Source organism: Acanthaster planci, linkage group LG01, assembly GCF_054643075.1.
Source record: "Acanthaster planci isolate LZ-2023a linkage group LG01, COTS_SCS, whole genome shotgun sequence".
Classification (NCBI taxonomy): Eukaryota; Metazoa; Echinodermata; class Asteroidea; order Valvatida; family Acanthasteridae; genus Acanthaster; species Acanthaster planci.
The window spans coordinates 29,799,982-29,823,239 of NC_141777.1; the positions used below are offsets into that span (position 1 = coordinate 29,799,982).

A 23,258-nucleotide genomic window follows, 5' to 3' on the forward strand; every position below is an offset into this window, starting at 1 on the left:
TCAATTACAGGTTAGGTTTCCAAATTATTTCTGATTGTCGATACTTACGAGTAGAAACAGCGATGTACATGTACCACGCAAGCCCGCCAATGAATAAAACACTCGCGAGTACATTAACATTAACACAATAAAACTAACGGTGTCCAGATATGCTCTAAATTCGTTGCATGGTAAGCTATGTCATGGTGAGTATGGAAAAGAAAAACGGGACAAAAGTTAACCTTCTGGAGGAGTAAATCACAAAATGCTGCGCTCCAGCTGCCATGCCTCAGATGCATGGTCTAGAAAACGAATGCCAGAAATCGTTCTTCTCGATTGTGAATGTAACAGCGGGACCGTTCCACTGGGAACACGTGTTCCCAAAAGAACGCTGCCAGGAACGAACGGTCTATGCTCAAAGTGTTTCTGTGGGAACGGTCCAACGGAACGGGAAAAACAGAACGGGAACGTTCCCGATTTGGGGGTAGAATCTGCAAATGTGCCAACTTAAACGTAGGGATTATTGCAGGTATGAAAAATTGTTGTGCATGGTTCGTATGTAACTTCGGGTCCAAGATGATGGTATATCTCGATGGTCCAATCCGGTTCACATTTAATTTGAATGGAATATAAATCCCGCATACACTCCTGTGTGTCCCTAGGGGCGTAGCGACTCGGTGTGTGTGTGTGCCCCCAATTACTAATTCCACTAGAGCTTCGGTCGGCATATGAATCCAAAATCGGTACATAAACGATATGGTATTGGCCGTCGGCATTTCCCCTGAAGCATGGAATGTATCGTACCATGGATTTCCATTTTACACGACACGAGGTTGGCCGGCGAACAAGTTAATTGACTCTGGCACCCCCAAGAAAATGCCTTCGCTACTCCCCTGCATGTCCCCTGCAATATGCTAGGATTACATTCAGTAGCCTACTGGTCAAGTCTGCGTTTTGCTTCGGGATCTTTGTGATATTTTTGTCACACAGTAATCACTGCCAAGTCGCTGAAAAGAGAAAGCCGCGTTTGCGACAAGGAGTAGCGCAAATCTGAAAAAGCAACGTGTTTCTACCCCGAAGCGTTAAATCTTGAATGCATCAGCTACTGGCCGTCAAATTGAAATAATTTTTGCACCCGAGTTCCCCTGAAATTCCCCGAATCTTCCCCAGAACACGTACAGTCGGCACTTATCCGCTTGCTGGGCCAAGAAGTCACGTCGCCCACGACCGCCCCTGGGATACCGAGGCTTATTAACTCGCTGGGAATTAGTCGTCTTCAAGCACCGCCTTTGCAACGGCATCTGAAATTTATTTGCTTATAATTGTATACATGTGACTCGAGTCGGGCAGGTTGTTTTTGTTGTTATTTGAAATTTGGTATGATCAGCAGTTGTCGGGTTTGTTTGTCGCTTGAGAGGCTCCATTGTTTTTTTTCGCCTTACTTCAAATATTGAACCTTATTCAAAATCGCTGTCCCGTTTCATGAATTGAAACATCTAACTCGTACACACCACTGGCCCATTAAAAAGAATTGGCTTCCTCCAGAGCTCTGAAATACATTGCCACACCTCCGTTCAGAATATTCACACAGTCCCTTCCCGGCTAACACTGGCAAAGCATTACCTCATTACATTAGTTTCGAAGTTACAATGTTAGTAGCCTAGTTTCACACTCAGTGACCCTAGCGTGACCTCATCTGCTGACCATGCAGGATCTATTGGCATGGGTTGACCATTGAGTTCCAGAGCTTGACCTGCGTATATTGACTACTCCTCTCATTCCCGGGGGAAACTAACAATGTGGCAAATGTGCCACTTATATCCACCCAGGTCAAATGAAATCGGATTTTTTTTCTTGAGTTACATGCTACACGTAAATGTATTACTTTACACCACTTCTTTTTTAACGCGAGTTTCTTTACTTGTGGTGCGTTCTTTAACGGTTGATACTAAATGTATTAGGAAGACACATGTAAAATGGTAAGACTTCTAGTGAAAACAATACCTCGTTTGTTATCGCAATAATAATCGTCGTTTAATCAATAATCATGCCACCAACACTCGGTACACACCATTTAGCCCACAATAGATGAGAAGAGACCAAAGCTGTCCAAATGTGTGTCGTTTCTCTTTACAGCTTTTACAATGTAAACGGAGCATGCATTCTTGAAGAGCTGAAAGTGATCCGGGAAGGTATACCGACTCCAATGTCCAGGTGTGCGGAGAGCACTGAACAATCGGTCAGGATAGAGTTGCCAAGTCAACAAACTCAAGTGCACGCCAGGTGTGTCTGGCTGACAAGAAGGTTCCCCTAGTCTTTTGTCGCCCTTCCCTCTCGAGTGGGTTGCGTGTCCTGACTCAATTGCTGTTTCAAGGAACCACTCCAGGCCCCTTGAGACGTACTCCCCTGTTCCTCCGCCTCGCCGGAGGCTGCGGTTTGCCGGACCGTTGCCCCCGGGGTTGGAGAATTTGGCATCATCTGAAATTACTCACGACACGCTCATTTCAACCTCAGCATTAGGTTCCCGCCATTGAACTTGACTTTTCCGGCATCAATGCCTCGTCTCCACTGATGACAGTTATGGGGAGTTTGGAACAAAAGCTGCCTTCTTGGGTTTCACAATTTGATGATTTTGACTCAGTTCAATGCAGCTATTTGTGGACTCCTATGATTTTCCCGTTGCATTTTATATTTTTGCGCATTTTCATCACTTAACCTTGCAGGGGTTTGCTCATTTATGCTTTGGCACCGTTCTGTATCTTCAAGTATTGGTAGCAAGGAAGAAAATTAGAGTTTTCTTAAAGATGGAGAAAATACCAAAAAGAAGGGAGTTCAAATGAGACTCGAGCACAGGAATCGGGGGTCAGAATTGGGATCGTCATAGTTCGAATGTGGGGAAGAAAATCCCAGAAATTCGTCGTATAGGCCTACCGGTACCAACCCCAGTGCCTATAACTAAACGAGTCATAAAAGTTGTGCTTTCGTGATTTCTCCGGAAACAAGCTTGAATTATAGTAAGACTGTCATAAGTGTGCCAAAAATAGCAGGATTTAAGTAAATGATCCTCTTATCCCGACAAAGTGTTTTCTGACGATAAGACAGACCACTCAACTTTGCCCGAAGAGCAGCCACATATCGCTCGTGGGAATGAATGGTTATCCCGTCAATGTAGACTAATTGCAAAAACTGACAGTATAGGCTTTGCTTCAGTATTGGTTAACTGAAGCTGTGATTCCAAACCAGAGTGAATTCGGCAAGAATATGGGCGCATTTCTTAATATCAACATTATTAAGTCATTTTTATTTCTTTCTTCAAGCGCTTCCTAACAGTCCAGTTTTACTACTTGACGGGGGAAACAGGAGTTACAAGTGCATGGAATAAAAAAGAACATCGTGTACAACACTCTAGGGTTTTTAAGCACCTCAAGATGGGGAGGCGTACTGCCGCCAGGGAGATCAAAGAACCCGGTGCTCCTCCTGGAGCAAAAGTACCGGCTGGTCCAACAAACCCCGGCAACATAACAACCCCGAGAGAGGCTTCAAGAAGTCCTTAGCACTCTCCAAGAAGCAATTAGGTGGCGGGGAAACTGAAAAATCTGGGGCGTACCACGAGGACCAGTCGCGGCCATTTGCCCGGTACTTTGCCCCATTGTTGACTCAAGACTACTAATCCACAAAGTAAAGTTGCCCGGATTCAGCTTGGTTCAATGAACCACTCCACCCTATGCTTTGACTCGATCGCCAAGTTACTACCTATACCATCAAATTGGGACAGCCGCCTAACATACCAGCGTACATCACTGGCATAAAATAATCCTTTCTGACGGGTTCAAAGGCAAGAATACAATAGTGTACAGCATAAATTGTCGTTAGATCTCTCGGGGGTCCTGCGGTAAACCAGTCACAAAACGGACTCCAGAGACTAAGACCGGTTTCATTTCCATTGGCAATACACTCGACACAATTAATTGCTGACTTCAAAATGAAGTTCGTGACCTGAGTCAACTAGGTCTTTGAGAAACCCGGACCAGGTTGCCTTTTTGCGAACTTGTAGAAGGCTTTAATTTCAGGTCCCCCGGAAATATATAGGATTTCCAAAGTGTCATTTACAATCCGGAATCTGCACTTTATTTCACTTTTATCGGTTTCTCAATTCTCTCAGGGCGTGTGCTCTGCAACGCAAGCACGGAGTATTACCACTGAACGTAAATTTTCTCCGTCCTAAGAACTCAAAGCATTAAACAACTGACGCTCACAATTTCCTTGAGAGCAATTACGCAGGGGGTATGTTTCGAGGCCCTTTATGCCCTGGAAAAAGGTCACATTATGACGAGAATGGGTCGTTAGTACAAACATAGAGCTACAAACCCAACCCCCACAACACCTGGACAACACCTGACCCAAAAGATGCAACTGGAATTTAAAAATTACCATATTAAAAGCATTTGTGTGCGTGTGTGTTATCAAAACCCCACTAAACAGCTGGTCATTAGCAGGTGCTACCAAGCAATAGTAAACCCAGGGACATTCTTTCTTCTTAGATTAACCCCTACCGATTTCAACACATGCAGAATAGCCCCCAAACCGAACTATCTCTCCACAATTTTTCTCCTTTTTTATATCGTGAAACATCCTCGCAATAACTGACTTTACTTTATTCATTGATAATTTCATTACTCTAGCTGTTTCTCTAAGTCTCATCTCGTGACAGGTAAAACATGACGAACAAACTCTAAATATCTACACATGCGCTTAAAACTCCTGCAAATTCCAGATCATGGAGAAAAATCACGATAAACGTTCGAAATGATAGGCCTCTATGGTCTGCAAAAACCTGTTTTAATGTCAGAGACTGATGTCGCTGAAGGTTTTCTGTTACTGACGTGTTAACTTTTTAAAAATTGCACAAGAGCAAGGTCCGTGTGTGGCTATCTGCAACACGGAATGACACCGACTCCATGCTCACAAACAAGCCTATGTGCTTGGCAATATTTTAATGAGCCCAGTATTTGACAAAAACCGCCAGAACCACGGTATAACTATACTGGTGTGGCGTCACGTTCACCGGATTTTCTCAGCGCTTCACCGGCAGCCATTACCGACAGAGCAACGCTCTCGGAGTAACTCGCCGTAAATTGAAGCTTTGCGGCGACTTTATGGACGATCATAAAAGTCGCTGCGCATGATAACATGCCAGTCTGACAACAGTCGCATCGAAGGGGCGCTGTCAACTTTTGCAGTAATTCAAAAGATAATCGTACAGGAATTACTTCGGTGGAAACAACCGAGAGATAACCATTGAGAAGACACGTAAATATTTACAGATCACGATAAGTTAAGTGAAGAGATCACTTCTTTGCGTCTGGCGCTGGCCCGTACCTGCGAAACATCGGACTCGGTTGTTTTCCCGCGAGATTTGATGCACCGTTAAACTTTGACGATACGACGTACAATGTGTGTCGCCACCACTACCCCACACCATCAGCCACTTGAGGTTCCGGGCTTAGTCCTCTGAATTGTACTGGCCCGGTCAGTTGCAATAGCGATCGCTGCAACGTGCCGGCTGTGATACATTTTCTCACTCTGCCAAGTTCATTTATCAAATCCTTCCCCGGGAACATCAACATCGGCGGTTGTTGTGAATACACCAGCGACAAGTTAGACAAACAACGTGCGAGCTCCTTTGAAACGGTGGAATCCGCATTTACTGAGGCAGCACCGTGGACAAAGTGGAAGTTACCCGCGCCTTGCTCGCTCCGTTGCCCGCAGGACAAGAGATTGCCAACGTGCTTTGAACTTGCACATTATCGAGGTCCCTCCCCCATCATAAGACCCGGACGTGCGTGCACTGTCAGCTCGAATTCATTCTGGTGTTGTAATGGGCAAGTTGACGTCTTTGCTTAGTTTTCTCCACCAATCTCCCTGCACCTACATCATCAGCATGTCTTCCGGGGACTACGTTTTAATGCGACTGAGGAGTCCGCAACTACGGGTTATCTTCTGCCTAGTTTCTGTGTTCATGTACATCTCCTTTGCCAAGGTATTTGCGTTTCAATAGTTGAGAAATGTTTGTACTTACACTGTCTTTCCTTTCCTCAGAAACGTTAATTATGTCATTTTTTGTACCCTTTTAACTTTATTTTTCAGTCCCACCTTTATTCCCATTGGTTTCAGACTAACATTTTGCAACATTTGATCATATTTTACCAATTTCAACTGTCGACAATGGTGGTTAACGTGTCTTGACAACCGTGAAACAATTGCGCCACACAATTGCTTATTTTCTGTTTATTTGGGAACATCAAAACATAAATTTTTTTGGGAGAATTCCTAGAATTTGACTTTTATTGTAAAGGACCATGACCAAATCGTTTCAGATTTACGCTGGCAATTCCCTACATGTCCAATGATAGTGTACGATCTTCAATCGCAAAATTCAGTCCAAACGTGTAGCTATTTTGGGGCGGCAATTACGTCACTGTGTGATGTCCTCCCTTGCTGCGAAAATTGCTGTGTTGTGGATGTAAATAAGTTCAGCTTTCTACTTGTTGGCAAATTCTGGACTAGTGTGTTGTACCAAGTTTATTATTTTTGTGGGCGTCATCCTTCTTTTTCGTTTAATACTCGAAATGGTCTCCGTACATTCTGACTGACGTGACCCTGGCTTTTACTTGAAAGCGGCACTTCCGACTTTCACTGGCACAGACTGTTGTCATCAATGTAGCGACGTCCTTGGGGATATTTTCATAAACTCTCCTCGTCTAAAAATGAATGTCAAATGTTCACAGATGAGTAAAACTTATTTCAAAAAGGATTTTCCGGAACAGAACTAAATAATGGATTAACGCTAAAATGAATTGTAGACTTTCCCACCAGACACTTCGGCAGTGGCAGCACGTCTGATAAACAATTATTAAAAAGCGTATCATTGATATGGGAAGGGAATCTTTGCTTGAGTTTTATTGGTCGGAAGACTGTCAATCAGAGTGGAGCAGTCAATAAGAAATAACAAATGCTCGACTTTGAAAGCACAAGGAGGACAAAAACGAGTAGAAAGATGCATTATTTGTGACTGAAGTATTTTCTTTATTGACATTTTCAAACTTCTTGCGGAGTGGTGTTTTTGTGTCTTCTTTTAACAGATGGTACAAACCTTTGCAAACCGAACACAGAGGGTCAAAGACCGTACCGACAGTCTTGGGTATTCGGTTAGCCTCATAAAATACCAGTCGGTCTGGGAGTTCTGGGCCCAGGCCGCGATTTGCAGGCTGTTAGTAGAGTAACCTTCATGGTGCTAAACCCCTCATCTCTCTCGAGAACAGCCCGGTCTAATGTTTACAGTCTCATATACCCGAACCTCGTTAGATATCAAGAGTTCAATCGATACGGACATCAAAGGCTCGCCTGCTTTGATCGCACCGTCAAACGGCATTGTTTAATTCCTTTGAAACAGCGGAGAATTTAAATGGTCGCGCGCCAGGTGCTGCATGATTTTGAGCCGTCAGCAGAACCGGCTCTCTGCGGGCTGCAGCCACGTGTGTCAATTTTATTTCCCAACAGAAGGACGATTTGAAGTTCAGAATAACAACATTAAATTGTCCTTGTGAAGCAAATACATAGTGCTCTGTCATTTTCGCTTGCCTATGAAATCACGACTGTTTGTTTTGCAGTAAACAGTCGTAGACAACTGCTTATCGCCCTTCTTTGTAGATGCCGATACAGATATCCTTCGGTGTAAGGATGGTGTATTTACATGGTGTAATGGCGTATTTTTAAACTACCGTTCGGCTTATTAATCTCCGTCGAAGCCCTCAGACACACAACTAAGGCGATATCGCTTCTTTTATCAGAGAATTTTACTGCGAAATCGCTCCTGTTTATTGTACCCTCTGATTCTAAATAATCACGTTTCAACCTTGAGTCACAAGCAGTTAGGCCTAATTTGTTGCTTCGCTTTAACCATATGTAGCGAAAGAATAAAGTTGAATGGAACGGCTGAGTGGATAAATGATATTGGGGATTCCACTGTGACGGTTACCAAGCCTCATCTCTGCATATTACGTGTAAAATGTTTGATTCAATTCACAGGTGTGTTTTTAATAGACATCAGATCGGTCAAGGAAGACGGTTAGCTTCGATTCGAAGCATTTATCCGATGGTTTTAATTTCAGCATGCTGTTACACCCGTGAATCTGTCCACCACTGAGAATATTTAAATATCCTGTACATTCACCTCACCTGGGGCGGGACATTTCTGCAGGAAAGGGGGGCTGGTATACATTATATTCTGTGTGTACAGCGGGCATCCACATTGGCCTGGTGTTGGAGTCGGTCGAAGAAAATTCATCAATAATTTTGAAAAGGGGAAATGGCATGTGAACCCCATCCCACTGGTTCGACGATCTCGTCTTTCAGCGTGTGCTCATTTTTATGCACTACTCATAACCTCCTTGTTGGCTGGCGTCAATTTTGTTGCGTAGTCTTAGCTGGCTCTTTCAGGGTACCGTAGTTTGCTACCCTTTTGTTTCGTCGAAGAACAGATTCGGATGCAGTTTCTAAAAGTCGTAGTCTTTGTCAGGTAATTCTCAGTCTCACTTCCGAGCGGACAAAATATCAATGCCATCTGAAAGTAGAGCTGAGAATGGAGCAAACGCTCGATCACAGTTGCCAAAATTTTTCTCTTTTTTTACTGACGCCACAGCCAATTTTGCGTTGGTGTCAATCAAGCATTGTAGTGTGGACTTAATACGTTACTATTATGGAAAGGGGCTGGTCCGGACATAATTGGGTACCAAAAAGGTCTTACTCCGAATTATTGTACCCTAGTGACGAAGCACAATAATTATTCCACCTGCTTCCAAAATTGAACCAATCGCCAACAATGCGCTGCAGTAAGGGACTTAACTGTGCGCTCGCTCGCCAAAGTTAGAGCTGTCAATCACATTATGTATCTTCTAAATTTCCGGGTGCACGGAAAGTCCAGAAAAATGGGGCGACTTCTGTTGCAGTTCAGTGAACTCTGAAATTCTGTCTACTTGACTGGAGGAAGGCTCCCCTCCGATATGTTTTTGCCTGTTCCCCGGAAATATTTTTGATAAAAGCAGTTAGAATGTGTCACCCAGTACAAACCGAAACTCTTATCAGCAAAACACACAACTTTGTAGATATGTATGACACTACTTCGCCGACACTTATTATATTCGAAGTTTCAAATGCAAGTGATTGGAGGCCTTGTTAGTCAGGTAACGTCCCAATGAAAAGAAAGATTCTTGGTCTTTTTGTGTGCTGTCAACCTATAATTTTTTTCTAATTTGAATTTTTGAGGTTTATTCGACACTCGGTCGCCGTGCAGCCCAGATCAAGTAGCAATCTTTATTGTCACGATCCTTGGGAACTAAACACAACTGTTTTTACGCTGTTTTGCAGGGGCTTGATATTTCATCAGGTAGAGTCGTACCATCAACAGAAAATTCTGCTACGGGTACCGAGAAAACATCGGGTCCGGCCACAGATTTGGTCTCGACAGAAGACCAAGAGAAAAGAACGGGTATCCACAAACTCAATAAAACCGGGGCACGGCAAGACATCCACGCGGACGAAGGACTACGGAAAACTCACAACGAGGAAGTGACGCCGAACAGGAGACATGACATCTCAAACAAACAGAAGAGCTCCACTAGTTCCACGTCGGTTCAGAAAACAAAAGAACCTGATCCTCTGGCCGGAAACGAGGGGGATAGCTTAAAAACATGGGAGCAGCTTTGGAATGCTGAGCAGGTTCTGCCTCCCTCGCTGCCAACCTCTGAAATGATTGATATGGACGACTATTACACCTACGATTACTTCGGAGACGCCGAAGATGATGACGACGAGGATGAGGATTCTAGAGGACTCTCTGTCGACAGAAGCAAGAAAGATACCTCCTCGTTCACAGCAGACGGCAGGTCGCACTCACTGGACCGCCTAGCGGAGCTCGTGACGGGGGCAAACCCACAGATGGGACCGGTGAATCTCGGCACGCCCAACCCGGACATAGAAATCACCATCGAGGTCGTGAACGGAGAGGAAGTTAAACAAGACGATGTCGTCATATCCATGGATCTACGCGAAGATGCCGTGGACACGCCGGCGGCGATAGATTCGCAGGGACACGATGAAAAAGAATCCCTCCGACCCGGACTGAATATGGACCGAGAGAACGACTTGGTCCCACCTTCCACAAAGTTGTCAGAGGATTCTGACCAATCTGAGGAGGAATCGTACTTGAGTGTCCCCAGTGATGATGAGGAAGATAGTTCTTACGCCTTTGAGTTTGTCACTTTGCGTCGTTTGCCCGACCCGGACGCCCAACATTTCGAACCAGGTAAGGCAATGAAGCCCAGACACAAGCTTTCAAATATTTTACTGTCGAAAGAACCGATTAATTTCGCATTTAAGCTTCTTGTCTTTGATTGGAAAGATCACATCACGTAACTTGATACACGCCTTATGCAAAACTGAGGTCAGATCGAGAGCACTGGGCATGCGATTCATTTTGGAATATGGATAAACGGCTTGAGTGACGTTTGCATAAAAACAAGGCAATATAAATCTGACCTTTTGGAGCCCCCCTCTTTCATAGTAAAGTGGGACTAGCCAAAATGACAAAGTTGGTCCTAATTAAGTCCCAGTTTAAATAAATTGGAAATGTTGGGATACTATGCATGTAATTGTCCACTACAATCAAGCGAGCGTCTCTCAGATTTTTTTCCGCATAACAACTGTGTCAGGCAGAAACTTACAAAAATATCGTCCAAAAGTGTGCACGGGTTGCAGGACTTTTATGGGTTGTGGAGGAGAAAAAGTACATGTACACCACGACTTCTCCCCATGGCGAGGGCCAATATGCCTAATAGGCCTCCCACTACAACCATCAGCAAAGAAATCAAGACTCCATTAACTCTTCACGCGATAAGCGGGCGTTATGGAATGCGCTGACGGATCACCCACCATTTCAAAATTTGACGACAATCAGCTGTCTGGACGGAGAATAGCAAGGGAATAATGATGATGACGACAACCAAGGTCGGGGCAAGGTAGGGTTGGGCCGGGGACGGATTCTCGCGGCACGATAACCACCGAACTTCGATTCGGGTGGCAAGCGGCGCGGTCAACGCTGAAGTGATGGCCAGTAAGTCAAGAGGTCATTTATGAATCGCACATTTATGGCCGGAAAGGATCAAGGATAATCATCTGAACTCTTTGACAGCAATCAGCTGTGTGAACGACAAATTAAATATAGGAGAAAAGTTGACCTAGTTGTTTGTTGGGCGACGGGGAAACGATTTGGGACCACAAAATATGGTTGTTTTCTTATTTTATACCATGACCGGTATTTCCATTAAGCCTCAATGAATGTGGAATTTCACGTTTTAGTTCGGGTGTCTCATGTAAAGGCTATTTTCAAAACTGCAACAGGCGAAGCTTTCAGAAAACAAGGAAAAGTCGTTGCAACCGTGTCACCTTCCTTGCGTGGAAGTCTGAGACTTACATGTACATGTAATTGCTTGTTCTCACATGACACAAGGCCTGTAGCGAGTCTACTTGCGAAGTACAAATCCAAACCTTGCTACGTGATGATATGTCCCACACGTTCCTCATTCACTTTAAAATTAATTCCAACTGACAGATGACCCCGAGGAGAAGAAAGGGACGTGGACTGAGTGGTCTTCCTGCTCGGCATCGTGTGGGGGCGGCAGATCGGAGCGGTCGCGATCCTGTGGCTTCTCGTGTATGGCAACGGAATCGAGGGACTGTAACCATCAAGCATGCCCACGTAGGCCTACTGTGCAGTATACGTACTGCATGTAATTCATTCTACCCCAATAAACGCTACACACAAGGATCTCAAATTCACTTCAACCCATTGCCATAAACTGGGTGCACAGGGTGAATTTCACAAAGTGCAGAGTCCCCGTTGAAAAGAGTTGACTACTTTTTAAGTGCTCAAATGATAACAGAATGGTGACTTCATCACCTTCAATTCATTATCATCTTCGAAATGATTAGACCCCTTTCATTGCTCTTGAGCCATCAAATTGGTGGAAAAGGGTGACAGATTATTTCTTTAATCAGTGTAAGTGAAACACGTCGATTATGTCTTCTTTTTTCATAGAAGGAGTAATACTTGTTTTCTCTTTGCAGGTAAAGAAAAAAATGACCCTCCCTCAGATACCCTAAACGCTGAGACGCCTCAACTCCCCTCTGTCAATACGGAGTATTTGCAGACAGTCTTAGATCCGGATAACTTTGGTGAGAGCCCGGGCTGACGTTTTGATGGTTAATCTGTCTATTCAGACCCAAACGTTAACCAAACTGGTCGTCATTTACCGATTTATTTGCTTCTGATTGTTTTTAAAAGAATTTTTGACTTTAGACTGGCAACTATGCACCCACTTAACAAGACAACAACAGACGCAATATGAATTGATGTTCAAAAACAAAGAAAACAGATTTTTTTTTTGGCTAAATACTATGTTCATTTTGTTCATGATTTCATTAATTGTTGTGAGTTGAATGTGACGGGTATTTAGTTTTGGATATCCCCTTTTAAATGAAAAAAGGGTTTACATTAATTGCTGATTGTTTCATCACCAGATACGGACAGCTGCGAGGAGTGGATGGGATGCCGCAGCGAGACACTACTCGCATACTTGTCTCGTCTTCAAGATCTGCCCGCCTGCCCCTGTTTCTACCCCACCAACCTCGAGCGGAATAACGCCATTTGGGACCGGCAAAAGCGGCGAATGTTCCGCTGGATGGACACGAGTGGCCAGGAGTCCCGTCTGGACGTGTACAAACCCACGGCCTCGTACTGCATCATATCCCTGCTGTCGCCGCACAGCACGAGCCTGGCCGCCCAGCAGTGTTGCTACGACGAGAACCTGCGGCTGATCACGCGGGGCCCCGGGGCTGGCACCCCACAGCTCATCAGCGCCGAGATTTCGCCTGAGCTCCACTACAAAATCGACATCATGCCGTGGATTATCTGCAAGGGAGACTGGACCAAGTATAACAAAGTGCGGCACCCGAATAACATGCGGGAATGTCAAGAGATTCCCGACGAAGCCGATTTCTACCGCCTGTTTCAAGAGGCCAAGAATTTCTGAGAAGGCGTCACGAGCAAGGGTGAAAGTCCTCTAACACCGTTCACATCCGACGACCGACCCGTGCCTCTCAGACATGTCCGATTATTGACGATACCTTCCGGGCAACATACCGCAGTTGCACATCATTCATCGAAACTTAGATGCACGGCAAAAAACAAATGCCGTCGAAAATCGCCAGTGGGGGCTACGGTTGTCCTTAAATCCCTGTATAGGAACCGTCTGTCGGACGACCACAGGGCAGGGTGCCGGTGCGACGACCGCACAGTCCCGCTGGTCTTGGAGGGCAGTGACACTTTGACCGTATCATCGTAGGACTAAGCTGCAATAACAGTTACATAGATCGAACTCGTATTGCAAGACCGGAACCACGTACCTCACCCAGGAATGATTCTGTAATCAGAACAACCGGGCGTGCACTCGGCGGCAGCGCTGGTGTGCAAGTTTCGACAACAGGTCTTCCGGTCCTTGGAGTAATAGGCGATGTGCCGTGTACAGTGCTATAACTATGTATTGTATAAATATCTCAGGGAAATCTTGGAAGTATACTTTATATTTATTAGGCATTAACAGATGGAAATGGCACCCTAAGCTGGCTGTAAAACATATTGTATCATAGTCTGCGGGTCTTTCACAGAAATGCTTGGGTCGTGACTCTCCCGGGAGGTTTTCACGAAATCGTCATGCACTGCTGTACTGAGTAGATGTAGCATTTATCTGGTTTGGTGTCGCGTTTGCCACATACTCCTCGAAACACGTTCAATATAGACAGTCGACAGACATCGCTGAAGTAAATTACTAAGCGCATATGCAAGAACAGAGCATGTTCCACAGTACTTAAATTCTCATGAAAATGTATTCTTCCCTTTAATGAAGAAACCCTTTTCTTAATTTTTTTGGGGGGGAGGGGTCAAGAAAAAATAAGTGAAGAAGGCGAAAACGTCATTAGGGAAGAACTGTGTGAATACAATTATTTACACGTGCGGGTCCTGGACCTCACCCTTCAGGGAAATGTAACAGATGCACAATGTAATACCAAGGATTTTTCTCTATAGTTCGTGACCTTATACCTAGAGCCACAGCGATGCTGTTGTGAATATTTACTTTCGTTTTCGAAAAGTTTCCTGTTGTGTTTTAAACAGTCAGTATTTATAAATGTATACTCTTGTTTTATAACTGTTATATATGCCATAATGTCTACGTGTTACCATGACCCGTTTGCAGTGTGTATAAAGGTAGCCTACTGACCTCATTGCTGTACGCGTTATCAGTCTGATGAGGGTAAAATGGGGCGGGTTGATTCAAGATCCTGAAAAAAATTGGGTAGATGCGTAGCCATTTCAGGAGCTGAGTTTTTAAAACAAAAGTTAAAGACTTCTTTCTTTTCTTCCCCCGTAAAATGTTAGAAATGACTGAATGGCATGATGACGCAATGATGGAAAGGGGCGAGACCCACAGAGGTGGGAGACCAGCAGCAAGTCTCCCCTACGTAACCAGATATATTTGATATCATCTGGTTTTTTAACCAATCCTGATCACGAAGGATTAATATGGCATCAAGGTCACTGAATATAAGACAAAATGAGACGGCATGTATTGGAATCATCTTATCCCGTACGGCGACCGTGATGCCCGTTGTTTCCCACCCGAGCCTTCCCATGAAGTGGGCGTATAAACCGACAAAACACACTCAACTCGGTCTTATGAAAAAAAAATGCTTTACTGCAAATACGGAGACAGAAATATTCGGGTCTAATTTTAAGGATCATTTTGAGCATTCCCAGTTCTATATGCCTGAATCAAGGAATTCCTTCTCACGTTACTAGGCTCCACTTTCTTACTCATTAAGTGATGTGATACACTTCCTTTGATCTAGGCAGTAGGGTTTGTATTCGGACTTTTCCGCGGTGTATAAAAAATCTCATAAAGTAAAACATTTTGAAATGTGTTGTAATCACAGAATAAAGTGATCAATAAAAAATTATACATTTAAGAAGGATACATGAGCTCTTTCCATGGATTCGCACACTGTGCTGTATACTTGTTTGTACGGTTCTCTAATGGGCAATTTATGCTGGACGCAAAAGCAAATATAAACGTGGCCTATGACGTGGTGATATGACGCTGCAAATTCGCCAAAAAAAATTCAACACATTTCAACTCAAGCGAATTTCACATTTGCATCGCCCTTGGATTTTACAGGAGAAGGGTATCACTTCAGAAACACACTGTTGGCATAGCGACATTTACGTGTAAATTTACAAAAAAGGTCGATCAGAAAATAATGCGATTACCATAACGACGCACTCACACACATACAACTCACAAATTCTCTCGGTTCGACCGATACAAACTACTTGTAAAACATTAAGGGAGGTAGGTTTTGCAAATGGTGATTAAATTGCTTCGGTTATGATGAATAATTTTTCGTGGCGATCCAATTTCCTAATAAAACACGAAACTGAGATTCACGAAACCGTAACAAAAACAAACCTGGAATCTGTACTAGGCCTTCGGCTAAACCACACACAAATCTGTGGTGTTTTTCGGAAGGACAGTGGTATTTTATGGAATTAGATCAATAGCCCCTGGAATGGAGTACTGGTAAACCAGGGTCACAATTATTCAGCCCCCAAACAAATATTCTGGTGTCGCTGCACGCCATCAAGCGGGCATTTTCTCTACGAATTGGGACCATGGGGTGAAATTAACCACTTCGTTGGGTGGATCGTGCATAAAATCCGAATGCGGAAAACCAAGGGAAATTTGAACAAGATGATTCAATAGGTTTTTGTGTGGATTCAAGCTTCTCTTTAATCAGTAATGGGTTTGGAAAATCTGTGAACCTCTCGACGTCCCTAAGTTGAAGAGAATTATTTCTTCCACAAATAAACTATGTATGAACTAGGAAGTAACTTGTATTTTAAAGGCTAAAAGGTACTTTAAGTTTTCAATCAAGTCATGTTAACTCAAGAATTGACAAAATCCAATATTTAACATTCATTTAGTAGTTTTCAGTGCGTCTGAGGAGGTGGCCAAGTGGTGGTTTGCCACTTCACAGAGCATGGGGACTTTTGCCCATTTCTTCGTTAGTCTTTTCAGATGTTGCAATAATATAAGCAAAGCAAAACACATGGAAATGTTCACCAGAAGCTCTCTACAATCAGTAAAATCGGAATCAGTAAAATCGTCGCGTGCGGAGAAAGACCGAAACTAAAACAACACAGATTGAAGAGAAATCAATGCCAGTAACTCTTATCAGAGAAACCTTTAACATTTTCTACATGAAAAAAATAAATCGATGTATAACAAAGCTAAGAACTTCTACAAACACCACAACCAAAATTCCACGCTGACGAATAAAGAGGGAAAATGAACACAAGTGCAGTGAGGTCAAGACTTGACTGCGTCTCCTTGCAGGAACGGAATGAACCCACTGTGATATTCGGTACGAAATTACACCAACTAGCCCCACCATTACAAGTTACACACTTCAGTCATCTGCAGAGTTCATTACTTGTTCTGTCCCCAAAACATGGGGGAAAAGTGATTTCCCAAGCTCCCATTCGGAAATGAAATAATTTTCGCCGGACATGACAATAGGCGATATTGTTCAATCGTCCGCTCACACCTCACAGGTTAAACGTGCTCTTTGATCCTGAACGATCGGAGAGGTTTCAACATTAGTGCCATCTGTTCACCATGAATGGAAACTTCTAGACTTCGGTTCTGGGGCTTGCCTCCCATAGCTTTGATTTTTGTTGTTAGAAGTTTCGGCACCGAATTGATGTTTGTCACAAACGTAAAGAATAATTTTCCAACCAGCACGTGTTCAGGCCCTGTCAAAATCATTGGACATCTCTGCTGTCCAAAAACAAAAACAGTTACTGTTTTCTTTGGAAAATCACCCTTCTTAATAACTGGAAAACTGAGCAGTTACCTTTTCCTTTCAATCTGGTGAAAATGTGCTTACACTAACATAAAGCTTCATTTTCAAAGCAAGTTTGAACTTCGGTTGCCTAAATTGTTAATCGGTACCTGGTGTCATCTTTGCTCTGGCGTAAATACAGGTTTACGTCTAGGCACAAGGAGTTTCACTGACCCACTCAACACCACCTAAGGGGAAACGGACGGGAGATATCTAAGATATTTCCTCAAGGAAAAATAATGAATTAAAACAACCTAAATCACCGGATAGCATTGAACATGATAATCAGGGGGTTCTAGGTAGAGAAATATGACTTTTATTAAACTAAGTTATGCCACATCAAGAAACTATGCCGGACCTTATAAATGTACAAGCACATTTTTGACGATAGAATCCCCTTATTTTTCTGTCACTAAACCTACTGATACACATTTCAAATGCAAAGTTGGTTTGGACCGTCCCTATTTTGTTTAAAATTGACTACTGAATTTTGAAGCATCTTTTCAGTGTCAAATCGAATATGAAACTCTCTCTTTTAATGCCTATTGCGTGCTTTATCTAGCACTTTCAAGAAAAAGTTGGCCAACGGCTGCGTGTGAATTACTTGGCGTCCCACTGTCGTTCTGATGACCGGAGTGCGAAATGTATTAGACGCCAGTGCGCAGCTAGCCACGCGCGTACATGTACCGTCACTCTCAATCATGCAATCAAGAATAGAACCGACCATCCATTAGTCTGCATGCTGGTTTCTGGAGAAACACAACCAGACAATCATATTACTTGGGGGGGGGGAGATGTGTTCACTATGTGACACTACGACTTTGTATCCAGCACTGATTTCGGCTTAGTTTTTAAGGTCAGGGCTCCAGATCCAGTCGTTCTTTAAGGGGAGTAAACAGTCATTTGTGACATTTATAAACTATTGGGGCGGCGTTAAACTATCTTCCTTGCTCATACTAGCCCTCTGTCCCCTTTCCGCCTCAATCTGAACATTTCCTTACCTCTTTCCTCTCACTAGCAATGCATGCTGCCGAGCAGGTTACCAGACGACGATCAATGTCAACAACGGTTATCTCAGCAGTGACTGCCTCATCAATGAACACTGCAACGCAACAGGGGTGGAGTACCATGCAGTGATACCGTACGTTATAAAAATAATACACAGCAATACGAATCCCGAACCACTGTTTGATTCCTGATACTTTTAAATAAGCCTCAAAACCAAGGGTGTGAGGTGGGGAACAAATTATTATACCGAGGGGTAATACTGAAGAAACAAAGGGGGGTAGCATTTTTGTTTGAATGTGGGCTGCCAAATAATGGACTGCTACATTTTAAAGGCTGTGTAAGCAAACGGTGGTCAAGGGGCTAATGCAAACATCATTGGTAATAATTAATCGGTCCTCAGGGAAATACAGCAATGAATTATTTTGACTTGCAAATGAGAGAACCAACAATATCTCATTCACTGCAATATCAATTTGGTTTCACGTTTTAAAACTTGTCTGCAATGGAATGGTAAAGATGCATCACTTAATTGGCAAAACTTACAAGGTGCTGGAAATTCACACATCTGAGACAACACTATGGATCCTGGACCTGGCAGCTTCGTACCCAGTAGTGCAGAGATTAATCTAGGTGTGTTTATTTGGGAGTAAGAGGGGTAAATCTGTTGCACCATCAAAGACTATAATTATCACTGTTTCTGTAATACAGCCAAGTATCATTTTTGGAGTGAACTGTCTAAAGATTCATCCTAGCTCCAGTTGGACAAACCCAACTACAGAGTTACAAGTGGACCAGCCGTTTATTACAATGGTTGAAATCGTCCCAACGGACGCATAAAAATGCCCCATTGACTCTTAAATTTGACAGGCACAGGTGCTATGGGCACTTAAAGGAAAGTAAGGTATGAAAATCACATAAACATGCATTTTTAAAAAACCATTTGCTCCATCAAGACGAGATACAGTTACATGTATAGTCTAAACTCGGATTACTTTCATCAGTGTTGTAGTCAAGACCCCTTAAAACCATCACATGACCAACACATGACCTCCAGTCTAAGCCTGTACTACTTCTCCTCACATAACTGATGCATGTACAGTACATGTCTGCTATCATGCAAAGAATGGGGGCGCTATTGACAGTCACTAGGTTGATGCTTAGGGGTGCAGTGAACTAATTCAAGCCACATTCACAACAGTGCAAAATCGACAAAGTTCAGGGCTCAATACCATACAAGCAGACAGGACTGAAGTTTCTTAACATCCCCCCCCCAAAAAAAATTTACATTAAATTACTGTCTTTGGCCTTGATAGTAATAGCTTCCAAGCTGGCTCACAGCCACTTTTTAAATGGCTTTCCTCACACTTTCTCGGACACTGAGGACATTTTCCATCCGTAATCTTATCAACTTTGCCCTTGGACGGAAGCCCCTAAGCCTAGGCAGTTGATCCTGGCCCATATTTGCACAATCTCTCCATTCTTCTTGTGGGGGACACGTTTTATACCAATGAGCTTGGCACAAATTTTCACTTGAATTAGTTCACTGCAGCCTTAGGACTTCTGCATTACTGCCTGGTATCAGTGCAGTGCATGGCTGACAGGTCCCTGGTGGTCACTAAACTTAAAGGCAACAGTAAGTTAGAAGCCTGTGGTGGCAAGCAGAGGCTAATGATGAGCCCCTTTGATTAGTGATGGCATTTGAAAGTCCCCGAGTTTGGTCTTAAATCTGTAGACAGTTTCAGCCTCCTTTACGTTTGTAGGCTAAGCAAGTGGTTCTACTCCACCAGGGTTCTTGGTATGAAAATATTAAGCAATTTTTCTGTGCTGGTGGGTGTGTAAACTATATTGATTTTCGTGTTTTTACTCCTTGCACTTCTGAATTGGCCCCATAATGATCTGTGCCAATTGCTACTTGGTGGTGAATCAATTTCAAAAAATGGCTCGGCGCTCCTCTCATAGTTTCCATCCCAACTTCATCATCACATTGAGGAGACATTACTTTCCCATTTGAAGCAAGACATGGGACGGAGAGAACACCCCCGCCTTTGTGTTGGTCATTGTTTGATCGGAATCTCAGGAGTTCTTTACAGACTTCTAAGGGGGATGTGTTAGGTAACAATAGCCTACAGTGTGTATTGGGATTGGACAGGTAAGGGGGGGTACCCCTCCGTCCCATATCTTGCTTGGTATATACTTTTCTGTCATCATCATCTTCCTGTACTGTGCAGAAACCTCCACAGGAGTATACTCCCACATCGGTTCAGGCAAGACAAGCAGGTGCAGACAAGGCTTAGAATTACTGCACGCATAAAAAGACGTGTGCAAGTAAAAAACTACATTATGGCACATGTCTCTGCACACAAATCTAGCTGCTCTCCACTGCACTGCTTTCAGTTTGGTTTTGTAATCTTGAAGGTATAGGTCCAAAATGAACTGAGCACAACAGGGGTATCCCAAATGCTGATGCAGTATTCCATACCCCTAACTACGGTAGATGGAGTAATCTGTGTGTCTTATTTGCTTTTGACGGTGTATAATAAACCTTTTCGACATTCGCAGCGCATTATGGGTGTGGATGACAAACAAGCAATGCATTTTATGCACAACCCTATGGGGGAAGTGAACCAGTCAAAAATCAAATTACAGCTTTCTACAAATTATTTCTATGTATCTGCTCATCAACTCGCAGATGCATGCGTATTATCAGATTATACAAGACACATTTTCAAATATGTTTTCAAATATTTGTAAGAACAAATCACCCTTAATTGTCTTTTTTAAGGGCACCAGTCACTCTACGGCCTGAAAATGAACGTGACTGGTCAAAGCGAGATGAATGAGCTGCAAGTCGTAATTTTGATTAGACAATACTGGAACATTAATATTCATGAATTAGTAAAAGCACGGTGCGTGACAAAAAGTGGTGTTGTTGGAAGGAATTCTCTGAATTTTCCTTCTCTGCCAAGCTTTAAACTTCAAAGTTTGTGAATATCTTCATCCCAAATCAATAATGCAACACTTTGTCAGAAGGGGTGGCTTGAATTGGAGCATGAAATAAAATAGAAACAGATTAACGTTTTGTAGGTACACTTGTCATCCAAACCCACAATGCATTGCGAACGTTGAAAAGGTTTATCATTATTAAGGTGATCGGTGCAGCTTAACTAATTTCTCTTCTTTCATGGTTCTACTTACCCATTTACGAGAATTCCATGTACAATACACCTCCCAAATCGGGTATTTTGGGCAAATTCCAGGTTTGTATGCACGGGGTTCAAATCGCCAGTTAATTCGGCAAACTTTGTCACGTCAGACGAGGAAAATGTCTGCGTTAACGTGGCGGAATCTCCCTCCTTAAACCAAAGAGACGACTGGGTCCTTGAACAGACTGATCTCAGAATCAACCTTATGAGGTTTCCTGGCGCAATCAGCATATCTGAAGAGCATTAGTGGCATTCAAACCCTGGAAAGATGACCTTCACTGCATTATGTTCGCGGAGGCTCTCGATCTCACATGTCTGTATTTATCAATTAGTCTCATTTAATAGCATGTAGTTGGTGTAAGTGCTGAAGTAAACAAAATGCTTAAGTCACCAGATGCACGGTGAAAATTCTGATTGATTACAAAGGTACGACTTTGGAGGGCGCCCTTTGTATATAAACAGCCCTTCGACCGCCACTGTACCTCTCAGATCTCTACTATACTGGGTGCGTTCGATTAGCTTCCCTAAACACACTAGTGTTACACTCAAGGGAAGCCTCAAAATGAGGCTTATCGAACGCTGCAGTGTGTTTTCCAAGGCATTCTGGGAAAAGGGTCAAGTCCCCGCCTCATTCCATTATGTACGTCCATGCTCAAACAGTCCATCCGTGACGTCATTACACTCGGGCAGCCTCCAGAGACCCGCTCGCCAGCTGGGGTAGTGGTGGCTGACACCAGGGCAGGCACGAACATCACGTGCTGGCTAAACGAACGCTCTCGTGTAAGTTTGACTTACACGTGTAAGCTAGAGATCAGTGCTGTGCCTCCTGCCTTCGATCGACTTGGCTAGGGCACGAGTCTATGATAGTGGCTGCGGCCAGTTCCCATACAGTCGTGTGTAATTTCAAGCCATAGCCAAGTAATACGGGCGATTCCCATAGTGCGCCTCCAAGAGTTTGCAACGCGTTGGCCAATCACAACGTGCGAAATCCGTCGACCTTTCCAAATGCGCTTTGCGATTTCGCGCATTCTGATTAGCCAACGCGTTGCAAACTCTTCGAGACGCACCATTTCGAATCGCCCGTATTCCGTGGACGCGGCCAACTTTTCTGCGCTGCGTTTGCAGCAGGCACCGGTGGTGCAAGTGTACGCATACACTATGTACGAACACAATCAGGTGAAGGAAATTACACAAAACATATGTCCATTTAGATTTACTGTACATTGATCACAGTGACATGAACTTGGAATGACCTTGACTGAATTGTGTGTTTTCAGTTTCTTTGAGTCACATTAGTTGCAGTCCCAAGGCAGGCTTTAGCAATGTTGCCATTGACCGTGAATGAGTATAAGGGTTTGGAATGTAGTAGGCAAATGTGCAAATGCCGACACTGCGGTTGAACCTCCGCATTCGACTGTCACTTGCATTGCGAGCGGACAGAGGTCTACTGTAAGAAGAATTGCCAGAACCATTATTCTGCTGCATTATTGACAACTGAATCTGCTTGCCCTGAAGAAGGTATTCAGTTACCAAAAGCTCGAATTAAGTCAAGCGACAACATACATACATTGACAGGGACGTCGTATGTACTAGTCGCTTGACTTAAAATTTGGGGCTTATATCGCTGACCAAAGATTATATAGCGCCGCGTAGCGGCGCAAGATGGGTAATTCGGCCATAAAGGTGTTATCACCATAGGTGCCATTCGAGTGTGAACGTTCATGCGTGTGCGTGCCTGTCGCGCGCCTGCGCCTGCGCATTAACATGCACTGCGCAGTCGTAGTCCAACCAGAATGGCGCCCATGTGATAACAACGTTTTACGTGTATTCGATTCATGGTGAAGTTCCCCGGCCCCATCTTGCGCCGCTACGCGTACGCGGCGCTATACGATCTTTGGCACTGACCGCGCCGGGACCGGGAGCGGGAATAATTATATAGTTTGACTGCGCATGCGCGTACCGAACACAGCCGAATCGTCGAAAAAGATTCGGAAC

At 43.8% G+C, this 23,258-nt stretch overlaps 2 protein-coding genes across 4 annotated transcripts; one reads left to right on the forward strand and one right to left on the reverse strand.

Annotated features, from left to right (window-relative positions):
• The first annotated feature begins 4,768 nt into the window (after positions 1 to 4,768).
• On the forward strand, positions 4,769 to 14,422 carry LOC110983201 (uncharacterized). Of its 2 annotated transcripts, none has more exons than XM_022242258.2 (5): positions 4,769 to 6,019; positions 9,406 to 10,342; positions 11,648 to 11,794; positions 12,163 to 12,270; positions 12,616 to 14,422. In XM_022242258.2, the coding sequence occupies exons 1-5, from the start codon at positions 5,858 to 5,860 to the stop codon at positions 13,125 to 13,127; spliced, it is 1,866 nt and encodes a 621-aa protein (XP_022097950.2). In that variant the 5' UTR covers positions 4,769 to 5,857; the 3' UTR covers positions 13,128 to 14,422. The 2 variants fall into 2 exon arrangements, with proteins under 2 accessions (XP_022097950.2, XP_086997930.1); XM_087141804.1 differs by lacking the exon at positions 4,769 to 6,019 and adding an exon at positions 9,010 to 9,221.
• A 94-nt stretch (positions 14,423 to 14,516) lies between these two features.
• On the reverse strand, positions 14,517 to 22,178 carry LOC147800651 (hydroxyacyl-thioester dehydratase type 2, mitochondrial-like). 2 transcript variants are annotated; one of them, XM_087141811.1, is made up of 4 exons: positions 21,256 to 22,178; positions 18,604 to 18,686; positions 18,054 to 18,154; positions 14,517 to 17,240 (listed from the first exon to the last, which is right to left on the reverse strand). In XM_087141811.1, the coding sequence occupies exons 1-4, from the start codon at positions 21,492 to 21,494 to the stop codon at positions 17,169 to 17,171; spliced, it is 495 nt and encodes a 164-aa protein (XP_086997937.1). In that variant the 5' UTR covers positions 21,495 to 22,178; the 3' UTR covers positions 14,517 to 17,168. The 2 variants fall into 2 exon arrangements, with proteins under 2 accessions (XP_086997937.1, XP_086997945.1); XM_087141819.1 differs by lacking the exon at positions 18,604 to 18,686 and having other exon boundaries at positions 21,256 to 21,391.
• Between the last annotated feature and the right edge of the window lie 1,080 nt (positions 22,179 to 23,258).